Source organism: Mastigoproctus giganteus, chromosome 9 (assembly GCF_048544385.1).
Source record: "Mastigoproctus giganteus isolate SK-2022 chromosome 9, ASM4854438v1, whole genome shotgun sequence".
In the NCBI taxonomy this organism is placed as follows: domain Eukaryota; kingdom Metazoa; phylum Arthropoda; class Arachnida; order Uropygi; family Thelyphonidae; genus Mastigoproctus; species Mastigoproctus giganteus.
In genome coordinates, this window is record NC_143583.1 from 192613826 (window position 1) to 192630076 (window position 16251).

General features: G+C 39.4%; 1 protein-coding gene across 1 annotated transcript in view; it reads left to right on the top strand.

Annotated features, from left to right (window-relative positions):
- LOC150080982 (nephrocystin-4-like) overlaps window positions 1-16251 on the top strand; it is a 470434-nt gene that overhangs the window by 207563 nt on the left and 246620 nt on the right. Inside the window, exon 14 of the mRNA XM_090380874.1 lies at window positions 15991-16074. Coding sequence (XP_090237000.1) covers window positions 15991-16074 — 84 coding nt within the window. The remainder of the gene's footprint in view (window positions 1-15990; window positions 16075-16251) is intronic.

The window sequence follows — 16251 nt, forward strand, 5'->3', positions numbered from 1 at the left end:
TCGTAATATGACGTGTTGTTCTTCTGAGGTCATCTTGGCATTCCTTTATGAGGGCAGCAGTATCCAAAATGTGAGCAAGCAATTTGTCTCTTGTATTTGCCTTTTCTTTTATACTGTGTTTTTAATCCATCCCCACAAACAAAAACCTAACGGTCTTGGAGACCTTGGTGGTCAATGAACAGGAACACCGCGGCAGATCCATCGTTCAGGGCAAGTTCGATTTAGATATTGTATCACCAGACAGTATGATGTGCAGGAGCTCCATCATGCTGAAAGTACATACCAACCCCTGTAGCCAAGAGAACATACTTCAATAGTAGTGGAAGTTCATTTTTGCACAAATTCTAGGTAAACGGGCCCTGTAAGACGATTTTGTAACACAACAGGCCCGGTCAACTGATTGTCGATGATACAATCCACACCACACGTTTACAGAGAAGCGATGTTGAAATTTTGTTTCTACAGTGTCATGTGGATTTTCATCTGACCACCTATGAGAGTTACGGGTGTCGCTGATACTCTCACTGGTGAAAGTAGCTTCGTCGCTAAACAGTATTAACGGAATTAATTGGCAATTAGCATTTACCCACCAACAAAATTTCAATTGTTGGGCATCGTATCCTGGATGAAAGTGTTGCACCCACTGTATGTGAAATGGATACAAGCCATGCTCATGTAATATTCGCCATAGTCTTGTCTGTGGTCGAACACTGATACGTGTAGAAATTTTTCATGTAATAATAGTAGGACTATGTTCTACCGATTGAACAATGTGTTCTATTTCATCCATATTTTGTTCATTTGCACACTCAGAAGAAATATGAGCCCTGGGAACTGTCGGCCCCGAGTGCCAAGCGATAGTGACAAGCGATTTTCTTCCTGCGAATATATAGTGATCTCCCAAAGTGTTATAGTTTCGATTCTTTTCTAGCGTCACCTGTTCTTTTGTTTACTTGAAGAGGTTCTGTACTTTAAAGGACAAAAGTAAGAACCGAGAGAGGAAATCTACCTTTCTTTTTTATTCTATATATTCATTACTAACCCTTTATTTACTTCAACAACCGCTTGGTCACTGGTGGCACCGCTCCTGCCTCCACGTGGCCGGGCCGGTAATCTGGGGGATAAGACAACCCCCAGGGCTAAAAGGAGCAGAAATGGAAACAAGTGACTTTCCATGCTTAGAGCCGAAGAGCTCTCAAGCAAATGACATTCATGACACTGACCATGACTTCTCTCTATCGAAGAGAATGAAGAAAGACATTGGCAGACAGGAATTACTAGCATTCCTGATAATGCATTCTCTGTCAACACAACCTGTGGGCAAGCTCTCCCCCTTTATCATTCAGAGATGCCTCGAACATGCCGCAGGTTCACCAAAAATGGTGAAACGTCTCCAATCAGGAGATTTATTAATAGAGACCACCAATCCTCGACACTCTGAACTATTATTAAGTTTGACATCTTTGGGTGGAATCCCAGTTCAAATCACACCACATAACACCCTCAATTCTTCAAAGGGAGTGATCACTGAATGGGATCTATTAAACGTTCCTGAAGATGAGATAGCCCAGGAACTTAAAGAACAAAAAGTCATTCAGGCAAAGAGGATCATGATCCAAAAAGATGGCAATTTAGTTCCTACCCGGAGTATAATATTAACTTTCAGTTCTCCAAACCTACCAGCTTCAGTCAAGGCAGGATATTTAAACTGTCGCGTTCGGCCATATATTCCGAACCCCCTAAGGTGTTTTAAATGCCAGAAATTTGGCCATTCCCAGACAGCATGCCGTGGAGACGCAACATGTGCAAACTGTGGGTGTAAAACTCACACACAAACAGAATGTAAAGCACCAACCCCACAGTGTCCAAATTGCAAGGGCAGCCATCCGGCATACTCCAAAGACTGCGACCTCTGGAAGTTGGGGAAAAAGATACAAAAGTATAAAGTTTAAAATAAAGTTTCCTACCAAGAGGCAAGAAAACAAATAAGATTAAATAATCCAAAATGCACTTATGCCTCTGCTACTTATAGTCACCAGTCAATAGCATGTCAGACAGAAGTGTCCATCCCTCCAGATACATCGATCTCAGACTGGGCTCGATCAGTCCTCTCGTTCCAAAATACATCAAAGGCAGTCGATCAATGCAGTAATACGCCACTGACAGTTCCATCCCAGAGACTTCCACATTGCCAAGCAGCGGAAAAATTAGATCCAGTTGAGGTGAAGCAATCTCACCCCTCAAGCATGGACACCGATGATACCACCAACTCAGAAGATCTGCTTGAAATACATGCAGATGATGATATGGAAGAAGGCAATGACTCAAGACGCCCAAATTTTTCAAGAAAAGAAAAATCAAAACACGAGAGATATAAACAAGCCTCTCACAAAAAGCAAACAGACTCCTCTTCTGTTCACAAAACCAAATAATGGAACAAATCTTACAATGAAATTGCAGAGGTTTTCGCAGCAATATTGATGATATCTATGAACTAATTAACCGTTACAATCCTGCTACCATATGCTTGCAAGAGACAAATCTAAAAACAAAAATATCCGTTTCAGTCAAAAACTATACTATCTTCAGAAAATATCGATCTGAAACTAACAGCCCCCATGGAGGAGTAGCTATACTAGTGGAATCAGGAGTCCCCTCCAGGCACATTCCATTACAAACACCATTAGAAGCTGTTGCTACCCGTATAGTAATCGGTATCACACTGACACTAGCCTCAATTTATCTTCCACCGAATCAATCATGTACAATTCAGCAACTGTTAAATCTAATTTCCCAATTACCACCTCCTGTTTGTTTACTAGGAGATTTTAATGGGCATCATCCATTATGGGGATCTGTGGTCTCAGACGGACGTGGCGAACTCATTAAAATGTTACTTGACCGAGAAAATTTGACACTATTGAATAATGGCTTACCGACATATATCCATTTTCCTACTGGGTCAACCAGTGCAATAGGTCTCTCAATTTGCTCTCCGATCCTCTTCCCAACTATAGAGTGGGCAGTACATGACAATCCTCTAAATAGTGACCACTATCCGCTGATCTGTAGTATTCAAACCACCCATTCCAAACAAACTGAAACAAAAACAAAAAGGAAATTTTCCAAAGCAAACTGGACGAAATTTACCAGTTGTGTATCTTTTGATGATGACACAATAGAGTCTTCTACTATTGACACTGTTACCGATCATATCACAATGCAGATACTAACAGCATCAAAAGCCACCATCCCGCAGTCTCAAATAAGAAACCATCGGCATACCAATCACTGGTGGAATGGCGATTGTAATAAAGCGAAGAGAGAAAAAACAAAGCATGGAACACCTTCCGCAAACATCCCACCACTGCCAACTTTATTAACTTCAAGAGACTGAGAGCCAAGGCTCGTTATATCCAGCGGAAGGCGAAAAAAGACTCGTGGATAAAATTTGCCTCCTCAATCAACAAAGATACTGATACCCGAATAATCTGGGAAAAAATAAAGAAACTAAATGGTAAATATCATAAGTTACCTTCTCCTATTATTAATTGGAATGGAAAGGAGATCTCATCTGTTGATGAAATTGCCAATGCCCTAGGAATGGTGTTCTGTGAGTTGTCCGCCTCAACTGCATATCAACCCTCTTTTCAAAAAATCAAAGCTTGAAGCTGAGAAAAGGAAACTAGACTTCAAAACTGCATGTCCTTTTACCTATAACCAACCACTCACAATATCTGAACTGAAAGAAGCTATATATACCTCAAGAAACAGCTCTCCTGTCCCTGATGGAATCTACAATATAATGATTCAACACCTCAATCAGAAATCACTAATTTCATTGCTAAACTTTTACAATAGAATATTCTCAGAACATATATTCCCTACTTCCTGGAGACATTCTTATGTGATAGCCATACCTAAACTTAGAAAAGACCATTCGATTCCTAAAAACCATAGACCAATTTCTCTAACCAGCTGCCTGAGTAAGACTTTGGAAAAAATGGTTCACCATCGACTCACCTGGTACCTTGAATCCGAAAACATAATCAGTAATAATCAGTTTGGCTTTCGGAAGAATAGATCTTCCCTAGACCTCATGACCAAAGCCGAATCCAACATAAGAAATGCATTCATCAGAAATCAACATCTCGTCATCTCGTCAAGAGTAGCTCATGGTGTCTTGTCAATGATATACAGGAATTTTTCTAGCAGGGATAAGGAGGTGATTATTCCCTTGTATAAGGCAATGGTAAGGCCACATCTTGAGTACTGTATACAGGTCTGGAGGCCTCATTTCAAGAAGGATGTAGAGCTGCTGGAACGGGTACAGAGAAGGGCAACAAGATTAGTAAATGGAACAAAGGGTTGCTCTTACGAAGAAAGGCTTAAGTTTTGCAAATTACAGAGTCTGGAGACTAGGCACCGGCGAGGTGATCTGATAGAGGTGTATAAGGCTTTGAATGGTTTGAGCATGCTCAATGCCAATGGGATTCTTCATCTTTCTCAGAATAATCACCTCAGAGGGCATAAATTCAAATTGAGGAAGGACGGATGTCGGATAGATGTGCGGAAATTTGCCTTTGGCCAGCGGGTGGTTGGTTGGTGGAACCGACTTCCATCACTGGTTGTTGAAGTTGATAGCCTAAACAAATTTAAAGCTCAACTGGACAGGTATTTCGAACGAACGGAGGGGTGAAATGGGAGTGGTTTTTTTTTTTGTTTTTTTTGGCTGATGCTGAATAAGCTTGCTTTCTTGCATCATATGCCTCTGCTAATGCTAATATGCCTTGATATAGAGAAGGCCTTTGATACCCCGTGGCGCTACGGTATCCTAAGAGATCTCCATTCTATTCATATGAGAGACCATTTACCATATTTTATTCAAAGCTTCCTTCAGCACAGATCTTTCCAAGTGAGGTACCGGCAGGTTTTATCTCAAACATACATTCAAGAAGAAGTAGTCCCACAAGGCTCTGTTCTTAGTGCCACTCTGTTTGCAATACGAATAAACAACATCACAAACAGCATTCCAAATACCGTTGACTCGTATCTCTATGCAGATGATCTTACCATATCCTGTCATTCCCAGAATATGAACTATATTGAGAGGCATCTACAAATATCCATTAATAACATTGAATTATGGATTGCGCAAAATGGATACAAACTGTCAAGCCACAAATCTACAGCTATACATTTCTGCATGAAGCGAGCAATGCATCCTGAACCCGAGTTGCATTTGGCCGATCATCCACTACCAATTGTGAACAGTATTCGCCTCGTAGGACTAATTTTTGATAAGAAGTTAAACTTCCAGGAGCACATCAAGTATCTAAGAACCACTTGCACAAAGAAAATGAATATACTCTGGGTCATCTCCGGTACATCTTAGGGTGCCGATTGTTATACCCTGCTCCACTTATATAAATCTCTAATTAGATCTCGGTTAGACTACGGAGCACCTGTTTATGACTCAGCTAGAGAGAGCACCTTGGCCCGACTTGCACCCATCCAACATTCTTCTCTTAGGATAGCCCTAGGTGCATACAGAGCATCACCAGTTCAAAGTCTTTATGTTGAGGCTCACGAACCTCCACTTAGCATAAGAAGAAAGATGTTGCTGATAAACTACACAGCTAAAATTAAAAGTCTGCCTACTCATCCGGTTTGGCCACTGTTGCATAATCCTCAATTGAAAACCCATTATACAAACAAACCTAGAACAATTCGACCTTCTGGTATCAGACTGCAGAATCTAACAGAAAGCTGGAATATTCAGCTTGATAATATCATCAGAGAAAAAAAAGATCCGGATCCCCCATGGACTAACTTCAGCCTTTCTTCTGATGAATACTTTGAGCAATGGGGTAAAGGCTCTATATCAGATTAACATCCAACAACTACAAACCCACACTTTACCAAGATCTATACTGATGGTTCGAAGTCTGACAGTCGAGTGGGTGCAGCTGCTGTCTTCCCTAATACAACTGTCTCAATTTCACTTCCATCCGAATGCAGCAGCTACACTGCTGAACTCCATGTCATTAAGCTTGCTCTGGAAAACATCTCGCTAATGTCAATAAATAAAAGTATAATATATACTGATTCACGGAGTGCTATTCTAGCTTTGAAAAGGACTTCCCACCTAAAAATCCTTTATTAAAGTTCATAAAACATAAGCTGATGCGTCTTCATGAGCATCAGAAAACTGTTATCTTTTCATGGATCCCTAGCCACAGTGGTATTCCAGGAAATGAATGTGCAGACAGTGCTGCTAAGTATCCTTCCATCATATCCTCAACAAATAACCTAGTCCCATATCCTGATTATAGACATAACATACGGAGAACATCTATGGAACAATGGACACTTCTGTGGAAAATGCAAACCAATAACAAGCTATTTCAAATAAAACCTGAACCACAATTATGGACTTCTAGCCTTCGGAAAAATAGAAAAGAAGAAGTAATCTTAGCCAGAACTCGTATAGGTCACACTCACCTCACACATCTCTATCTGCTTACAGGAAATGATCCTCCGCAGTGTGCACACTGCTCGCAACCACTTACAGTAAAACATATACTCCTTGAATGTAACTTGTTCAGCAATGCCCGACGAATGTCTTTTAGTTTCATTTCAGATCTACAGCAACCTCTCTCTCTGAATAGCATAATAGGTAAAGGAGCAAATCTCTCTGAATTCTTTTTTGTATATAAAACAAATAAAAATGTATGACCGTTTCTAACTGCCCACCGTGCAGTTATCATAAGTAACTCAATTAATTTAGGAGGCGCAATATGGTCTAAGTAGCTCTTGCACCAGAAAACACCACCACCACCACAACAACAACAACAACAACCTGGGAACTGTACCAGTCTCACGCTGTATGGTGTAAACACTTGTAAACGCTCTCAAATCCGGTATCTGCGGTTAGGAAACTGTCGATGGTCAGCAGCAGTAGCACTTCCACCGCTGAATACAAATATGGTGTTTTTCTACAGAAAAACACCATATTGGTATTCAGCATGTGTGAAGATGTTCGGCATTCTTAACAACACTTCTAACACCAAACAGTGTCAGATTATAATTGCTTCTTGGTCACATCTGATTCAGGGAGCTGTGCGCGGCAGTTTCAAACAACTGTGTCTCTGTATCCATTGAGAATTTGACACATTATTATTATTAGCCATATGGTGCAAGGCTTATGCTGCACCAGAAAAAAAAAAAAAAAAAAAAAAGAAATTCTGAATTATCCTGAGAGAGAGAGAGAGAGAGAGAGAGAGAGAGAGAACTAGAAGGGAATCACCAAGAAAGAGAAGAATGATGATATTCAGCTCAAGACCCTGGATGTGCCAAGCCCATACTCACCAGATAAAGATACGAGCCCCTAGGGTCATGTTTATATGAAATTTTTTACTCAAAATAATCAATGCTATAACCTCCCAAAATATTTACTATTCCTCCTGAATCACTGTGTTTTTTTAATTTTTTCCCACTCATTCATCTTTTTTCCTCACACATTGGGGGGGGTGAATATGTAATGGTGTATAATGTAAATTTAAATACTAATGCATAATAATTAAGCTAAATAAGTAAGAATATTTAGAACCTGGAAGACAAAGGCGGAGATGGATAGATGAAATTCATGAGTTTTTGAGTAGTAAATGGATGGCCAGTGCTCAAAACAGAAGGAACTGGAAAGTTGCTGGAGAGGCCTTCATCCTGCAGTGGATTGAAAATGGCTGATGATGATGAAGTAAGAATATAAAAGATTAAAACTAAGGCTAGTGTGTACTTAACTGCAAAATTTATGGTTTGTGCAACATTTATGGTCATTCATTCTTCTGGCTTTCATTTCATTTGTTCAACTCCTGCTTTCTGCACTACATACTCTGGGTACCTCAGCTTACTATTATTCTTCAGTTGTGGTGCTGACCTAGCTGCAAGTTTTTGCAGGCCAGGGAAGAATGCAGTGATAGTGTTTGTATTGTTAGTAAATGTTTGTTAGTATATATATAAAGTAATGTAAGTTATTATTAACTTTGTATTCTTTCGGCCAATTACATTTTCTCTTTACCTCATTCATTCTCTCTCTCTCTCTCTCTCTCTCTCTCTCATGCTGGGTCACTTTCTTTCACCAAAAATGACATTTATTTCCTTTTACCATAATTCCTAATTCACCCTTTCACTCAGTGCCCAGCCTATTCATTCTGTCTTTCATTCTACATTACATCCCCTTGCTACTAGCTTACTGATATTTTTCAGCTAATCTGCTTCCCTGGCTGCCTGCACATCTCCCTTCCCTACATGGTTTACTTATTTGGTGAGGGGCCCCAGGTTCCTACACATTGTGGGTAATCCTGGGGGGTACCCAGGTCAATCTGGTTTTGTCATGTCAGATTTCTGTCAGGGTGCAGAATGCTGCTATCCTGACAATTTTGAAGTCATTGTTTGCACGTAGTGGGAGACGTGGGCAAATTTAACTATTGATTATTGTTTAATTGCTGGTGGGCTGAATTGCCCTTCTTTGGAAAACATCTGTTCTGAGAACAGATGTTTTCCTCTGGGAAGAGGGCCCATCTGTGCTATTAGTTGTGTTCTGGGGATGTCATAAATTATACATTCATATAGAATGTATGCCCAGTTTTCACTCGCCACAGGTGCAGTTTGGGTCATCAGTCAGCCCTAAGGAAGTTAGTTTCGCCTTTAGGGAGCTGTGACGTGCCAATATAAACATTGTAAAAAGTCCACGGGCATACCACTTAGGTGGCTTTGGGCTAACCATTGCCGCCCATGGCAGAAACCTTTTGGTAACCAAAATTTGGTTTCCTGCTTCCACTTTGTTTGCCATAGCTCATGGAGATTTGTGGCAATTCTTTTTATTTCAGTGTTGAAGGTGTTACTGTATCAAGGACCGTCCCCAGAAATTCTGTGGGTATGCCCATTTTAAGAGTATAATTCAAGCCACTTTTGTCTACTTCTAGGTAAAGTGGGAGAGCTTTGGCTAGCAACTGCAGTGCAGGTGTATTACTGTGTGACACATGCTCTGGTAATAGTAAGAAGTATTGTACTTTGTATCAATTCTAATTTATTCCTATTTCTTACTATGGCCAAGCGTTATGAACCATGCACCGACTCCACGGGTGATAACTGGTAGGAACATTGCACGGTATATGATTTCCACGGACTTTCTTTTGAGTCCCCAGTTTGCTCGACTGATCCTGGCAATCATACCTGCATAATTTCTCACTTTCTTCGCCAAGTAGATCAAATGGGAATAAAAAGTTAATTTTGAATCAAAGACTACTCCAAGATATTTTAGTTCTGTTACCATTTTTTATAGTAGTTGTGTGTTAATTTTAATTTGTGGACATCTTATGTCCAAATTTCCTTTTAGAAGTATTTGTTTGGTTTTGTCAGGTGATATTTTGAGCATATGCATTTGTGCCCACTCCTGCAGCTGCAAGAGGGTGGCATTTGATCTTTGCTCTACAACCACTCGTGTGTTACCTTTTACAAGGGCCCCGAGTGCCAAGCAATAGTAACAAGCAATTTTCTTTCTGCGAATATATAGTGCTCTCCCAAAGTGATATAGTTTTGTTTCTTTTCTAGCGTGATCTGTTCTTTTGTTTACTTGAAATGGTTCTGTACTTTAAAGGTCAAAAGTAAGAACCTAGAAAGGAAATCCATCTTTCATTTTTATTCTATATATTGATTACTAACCCTCTACTTACTTCAACACCCGCTTGGTCACTGGTGGCACAGCTCCTGCTTCCATGTGGCGGGACCGGTAACCTGGGGAATAAGACAACCCCCAGGGCTAAAAGGAGCAGAGATGGAAACAAGTGATTTTCCACATTTAGAGCCAAAGAGCTCTCAACCAAATGACACTCACAACACTGATCATTCATTCTCTCTCAAAGAGAATGAAGACACTAGCAGACAGGAATCACCAGCATTCCTGATAATACATTCTCTGCAGAGATGCCTCGAACATGCTGCAGATTCACCAAAAATGGTGAAACGTCTCCAATCTGGAGATTTATTAATAGAGACCACCAATTCTCGACATTGAACTATTATTACGTCTGACTCTTTGAGTGGAATCCCAGTTCAAATCACACCACATACCACCCTCAATTCTTCAAAGGGATTGATCACTGAATGGGATCTATTGAATGTTCCTGAAGATGAAATAGTCCAGGAACTTAAAGAACAAAAAGTCACTCAGGCAAAGAGGATCATGATCTGAAAAGATGGCAGTTTAGTCCCTACCCGGAGTATAATTTTAACTTTCAGTTCTCCAAACCTACCAACTTCAGTCAAGGCAGAATATTTAAACTGTTGCATTTGGCCCTATATCCCGAACCCCCTAAGATGTTTTAAATGCCAGAAATTTGGCCATTCCCAGACAGCATGTTATGGAGACGCAACATGTTTTTCTTTTTTTTTTTTTTTTTTGGTAGTTGTTGGTGCATCGGCTTCTGTGGCCGTAATGCACCTTCCAAGGTTTTTGCAGTACTTTGATCCAAGCCTGAGGCGGGATTTGAACCCGCGATCTTTGGGTTGCTAGGCGCCCAGCTAGCCCGGTCAGCAATGCAACATGTGCAAACTGTGGGTGTATAACTCATACACAAACAGAATGTAAGTCACAAACCCCACAGTGTCCAAATTGCAACGGAAACCATCCGGCATACTCCAAAGACTACGACCTCTGGAAGTTGGGGGAAAAATACAAAAATATAAAATTGAAAATAGTTTCCTACTAAGAGGCAAGAAACAAGTCAAATTAAGTCTGCCAAAATGCACTTATGCCTCTGCTATTTACAGTCGCCAATCAGTAGCATGTCAGACAGAAGTGTCCATCCCTCCAGACACATTGATCTCAGACTTGGCTCGATCAGTCCAGCATCCATCTCCGACACCTCTGTAGCCAGGTGGGCAGGAGCAGCATTGCATAGCACACACTTCTTGATTAAACCAGGGTTTGAGCCTGTGACCACCAAATACGGAGGATGCGGAAAGGTCAGGGAATGACCACCGCATATCCCCAGAGCAATATGGCCTTAGTTGCTTATGCTCCTAAAAACCAAATAACAACAACAACAGCATCCATCTCCATCAAAGGCAATCGATCAATGCAGCAATACACCACTGACAGTTCCATCCCAGAGACTTCCCCATTGTCAAGCATTGGAGAATTTGCAAAAATCAGATCCAGTTGAGGTGAAGCAATCTCATCCCTCAAGCATGGACACAGATGATACCACCAACTCAAAAGATCTGCTTGAAATACATGCAGATGATGATATGGAAGAAAGCAATGACTCAGGATGCCAAAATTTTTCAAGAAACGAAAAATCAAAACTCGACAGATATAAACAAGCCACTCAAAAAAACAAATAATGGAACAAATCTTACAATGGAATTGCAGAGGTTTTCGCCGCAATATTGATGACATCTATGAACTAATTCACTGTTAAAATCCTGCTGCCATATGCTTACAAGAAACAAATTTAACAATAAAAATATCCATTTTTGTCAAAAATTATACTATTTACAGACAAGATTGATCTGATACTAACAGCCCCCATGGAGGAGTAGCCATACTCGTGGACTCAAGAGTCCCCTCCAGGTGCATTCCATTGCAAACACAATTGGAAGCTGTTACCACGCGTGTAGTAATTGGCATCACTTTAACACTGGTCTTAGTTTATCTTCCGCCGAACCAATCATGTACAGTTCACCAACTGGAAAATCTTATTTCTCAGTTACCATCTCCTATTTGTTTATTAGGAGATTTTAATGGACATCATCCATTATGGGGTTTACTGGTCTCAGATGGACGTGATGAACTTATTGAAATGTTACTTGACAGAGAGAATCTAACACTATTAAATTCTGGCTTACCGACTTACATCCATTTTCTTACTGGGTCAACTGCTGCAATAGATCTCTCAATTTGTTCTCCAATCCACTTCCCAACTATAGAGTGGGCAGTACATGACAATCCTCTAAACAGTGACCACTATCCACTGATTTGTAGTATTCAAACTACCCATTCCAAACAAACAAAAACAAAATGGAAATTTTCCAAAGCAAACTGGACAAAACTTACCCATCAGGTATCTTTTGATGATGACATCATAGTCTTCTGCTATTGACACTGTCACCGATCATATCACAATGCAGATACTAAAAGCTTCCATCCCACAGTCTTAAATAAGAAACCATCGGCATAACAATCACTGGTGAAATGGAGATTGTAACAAAGCGAAAAGAGAAAAAAAACACAGCATGGAACACCTTCCACAAATATCCCACCACTGCCAACCTTATTAACTTCAAGAGACTGAGAGCCAAAGCTTGTTATATCCGGCGGAAGGCAAAAAAAGACTCATGGATAAAATTTGCATCCTCAATCAACAAAGATACTGATACCCAAATAATCTGGGAAAAAAGAAAGAAACTAAATGGTAAATATATGTTGACTTCTATTATTAATTGGAATGGGAAGGAGATCTCGTCTGCTGAGGAAATTGCCCATGCCTTAGGAATGGTGGTCTGTGAATTGTCTGCCTCAACTGCATATCAGCCACCTTTTCAAAAAATTAAAGCTGAAGCTGAGAAAAGGAAACTGAACTTCAAAACTACATATCCTGTACCCTATAACCAACCACTCACAATATCTGAACTGCAAGAATCTATATATACCTCAAGAAATAGCTCTCCTGGCCCTGATGGAATCTATAATATAATGATTAGAAATCACTATCAGAAATTTTAATATAATGATTAGAACGCAATCAGAAATCACTGTCTTCATTGCTAAACTTTTACAATAGGATATTCTCAGAACATATATTCCCTACTTCCTAGCGACATTCTTTTGTAATAGCCATACTTAAACCTGGGAAAGGTCATTCTATTCCTAACAACTATAGACCAATTTCTCTAACCAGCTGTGTGAGTAAGACTTTGGAAAAAATGGTTCATCATCGACTCACCTGGTACCTTGAATCCCGAAACATAATCAGTAATAATCAGTTTGGCTTTCAGAAGAATAGATCTTCCCTAGACCTCATGACCAAAGCCGAATCCAACATAAGAAATGCATTAATCAGAAATCAGCATCTTGTCATGATATGCCTTTGATATAGAGAAGGCCTTTGATACCATGTGGTGCTACAGTATCCTAAAAGATCTTATGAGAGGCCATTTACCATATGTTGTTCAAAGCTTCCTTTGGCACAGATCTTTCCAAGTTAGGTACTGGCAGGTTTTATCTCAAACATACATACAAGAAAGAGTCCCACAAGTCTCTGTTCTTAGTGCCACTCTGTTTGCAATACGAATAAACAACATCACAAACAGCATTCCAAATACCGTTGACTCGTATCTCTATGCAGATGATCTTACCATATCCTGTCATTCCCAGAATATGAACTATATTGAGAGGCATCTACAAATATCCATTAATAATATTGAATTATGGATTGCGCAAAATGGATACAAACTGTCAAGCCACAAATCTACAGCTATACATTTCTGCATGAAGCGAGCAATGCATCCTGAACCCGAGTTGCATTTGGCCGATCATCCACTACCAATTGTGAACAGTATTCGCCTCGTAGGACTAATTTTTGATAAGAAGTTAAACTTCCAGGAGCACATCAAGTATCTAAGAACCACTTGCACAAAGAAAATGAATATACTCTGGGTCATCTCCGGTACATCTTAGGGTGCCGATTGTTATACCCTGCTCCACTTATATAAATCTCTAATTAGATCTCGGTTAGACTACGGAGCACATGTTTATGACTCAGCTAGGGAGAACACTTTGGCCCGTCTTGCGCCCATCCAACATTCTTCTCTTAGGATAGCTCTAGGTGCATATAGAACATCACTTGTTCAAAGTCTTTATGTTGAGGCTCACAAACCTCCACTTAGCATCAGAAGAAAGATGTTGCTGATGAGCTACTCAGCTAAAATTAAAAGCCTGCCTACTCATCCTGTTTGGCCACTGTTGCATGATCCTCATTGGAAAACCTATTATGCAGATAAACCTAGAACAATTTGGCCTACTGGTATCAGAATGAAGAATCTAAGGGAAGGCTCTGGAACATTCAGCTTGATAATATCCTCAGGGAATCAAAAGATCCGGATCTTCCGTAGACTAACTTCACACTTTCTTCTGATGAATACTTTGAGCAATGGAGTAAAGGTTCTATAGCAAATATTAACATCCAATAACTACATACTACATGCTGTCAATAAATAAAAGAATAATATATACCGATTCACAGAGTGCTCTTTTAGCTTTGAAAAGCACTTTCCCATCTAAAAATCCTTTATTAAAGCTCATAAAACATAAGCTGATGCATCTTCATGAGCATCAGAAAACTTATCTTCTCATGGATCCCTGTCCACAGTGGTATTCCAGGAAATGAATGTGCAGATGATGCTGCAAAGCATCCTTCCAACATAGCCTCAACAAATGATCTAGTCCCATATCCTGATTATGGATATAATATACAAAGAACATCTATGGAACAATGGACACTTCTGTGGAAAATGCAAACAAATAACAAGCTATTTCAAATAAAGCCTGAAACACAATTATGGACTTCTAGCCTTCGTTAAAATAGAAAAGAAGAAGTAATCTTAGCCAGAACTCGTATAGGTCACACTCACCTCACACATCTCTATCTGCTTACAGGAAACAATCCTCAGCAGTGTGCGCACTGCTCGCAACCACTTACAGTAAAACTTATACTCCTTGAATGTAAATTGTTCAGCAATGCCAAACGAACATCTTTTAGTTTCATTTCAGATCTACAACAACCTCTCTCTCTCTCCCTCTGAATAGCATAATAGGTAAAGAAGCAAATATCTCTGAATTCTTTTTCTGTTTAAAACAAATAAAAATGTATGACCATTTCTAACTGCTGCTCAAGCAGTTTTTTTATATAGAAAATAAATTGATTTGGGAGGTACAATATGGCCTGAGTAGCCCTTGTGCCTAAAAACACCACAACAACAACCTTTTACAAGGAAAATCATGTCATATGCAAAGGCTAGGCTTTCCACTGGCACAGATTCAAGGCAAGAAATTCATCCAGAACAACGTTCCAGGATGAATTTCTGCAGGCAGCCTTTTTTCACAGGATGTCTGAAATCCTGGAATCTTGTACTGAGACACTTCTGTCTGTAAGGTAACTGTTTATTATCTTTTAGAGATTTTGTGGGGCATTTTTGTGATTGAATCATGTCCATCTTTAAAAATTCTAAACCACTTGCGAGCTGTGCTATATGGAAGCGTAGATTTATCATAAGCCTCTTTTAACATTTTATACATTTCAGCTGATGTTTTATTGATATGGAAATAAAATTTGAGAGCAGCATACTATTCCTCATGTGTCACACCCCTTCTTACATTGTCAAAACTGAATAGGCATAAACTTGAATGACTTCCAAGGTCACACTGGACATGAGTCAACTGTGCATTTTCTATTTTAAATTTACCAGCTCAGGTAGAAATAGCAAGCAGTACAGTTGTTCATGAAGAATTATGATCATTCTTTATCGAACAGCCCTCGTATTTTTATATTGATTAGGTAATTCCTTTAGTTAACTGATAAAGGGTACTTTGCTGCTTGAAGGTGGAGCTTCCGCATCACTTCCTAATAGAAATACACAAACAAAACAGTCACTTTACTTTTGTAAGATGAAATCTGAATTTACTTTTAATTTATTAATGGTTTTAAATTATACATAATGAAGTACTGTTTGTCTATACTTAAATAGATTTTTTTTTGTACAGCTGAACTTGAGAAACTTTGAATGGTCTTTGACTTAGTGCTTGTCTTGTCCTTCTCAAGTATTACTATAGCATTTTTAAGAAATGTCTATCCTTTCTTGCTAAAGTGAATATGATTGATACTCACACTCACAATTACACTAATTCAGTTTCCTAATATTTAAAAGGTTACCAGAAGCGAAGTATCCAGTTTTGCCAACAGTATTCTTCACGTTTCAGTTTTACAGATTTCCATATACTAAAACTGAAAGGTGAGTACTGATTTTTTTTTTTGATTTTCTAATTATTAATAGTAATATTATTTAAGGTTTAAAATTAAATATTTTGTATGTTTTTATTTATATAACTGCTTGGGATTGAAATTTACTTTATAGTGCTTACTAGTGGATCTCTGCAACAAGGAGAGAAGAGCTGACCTGGCTTTGCCC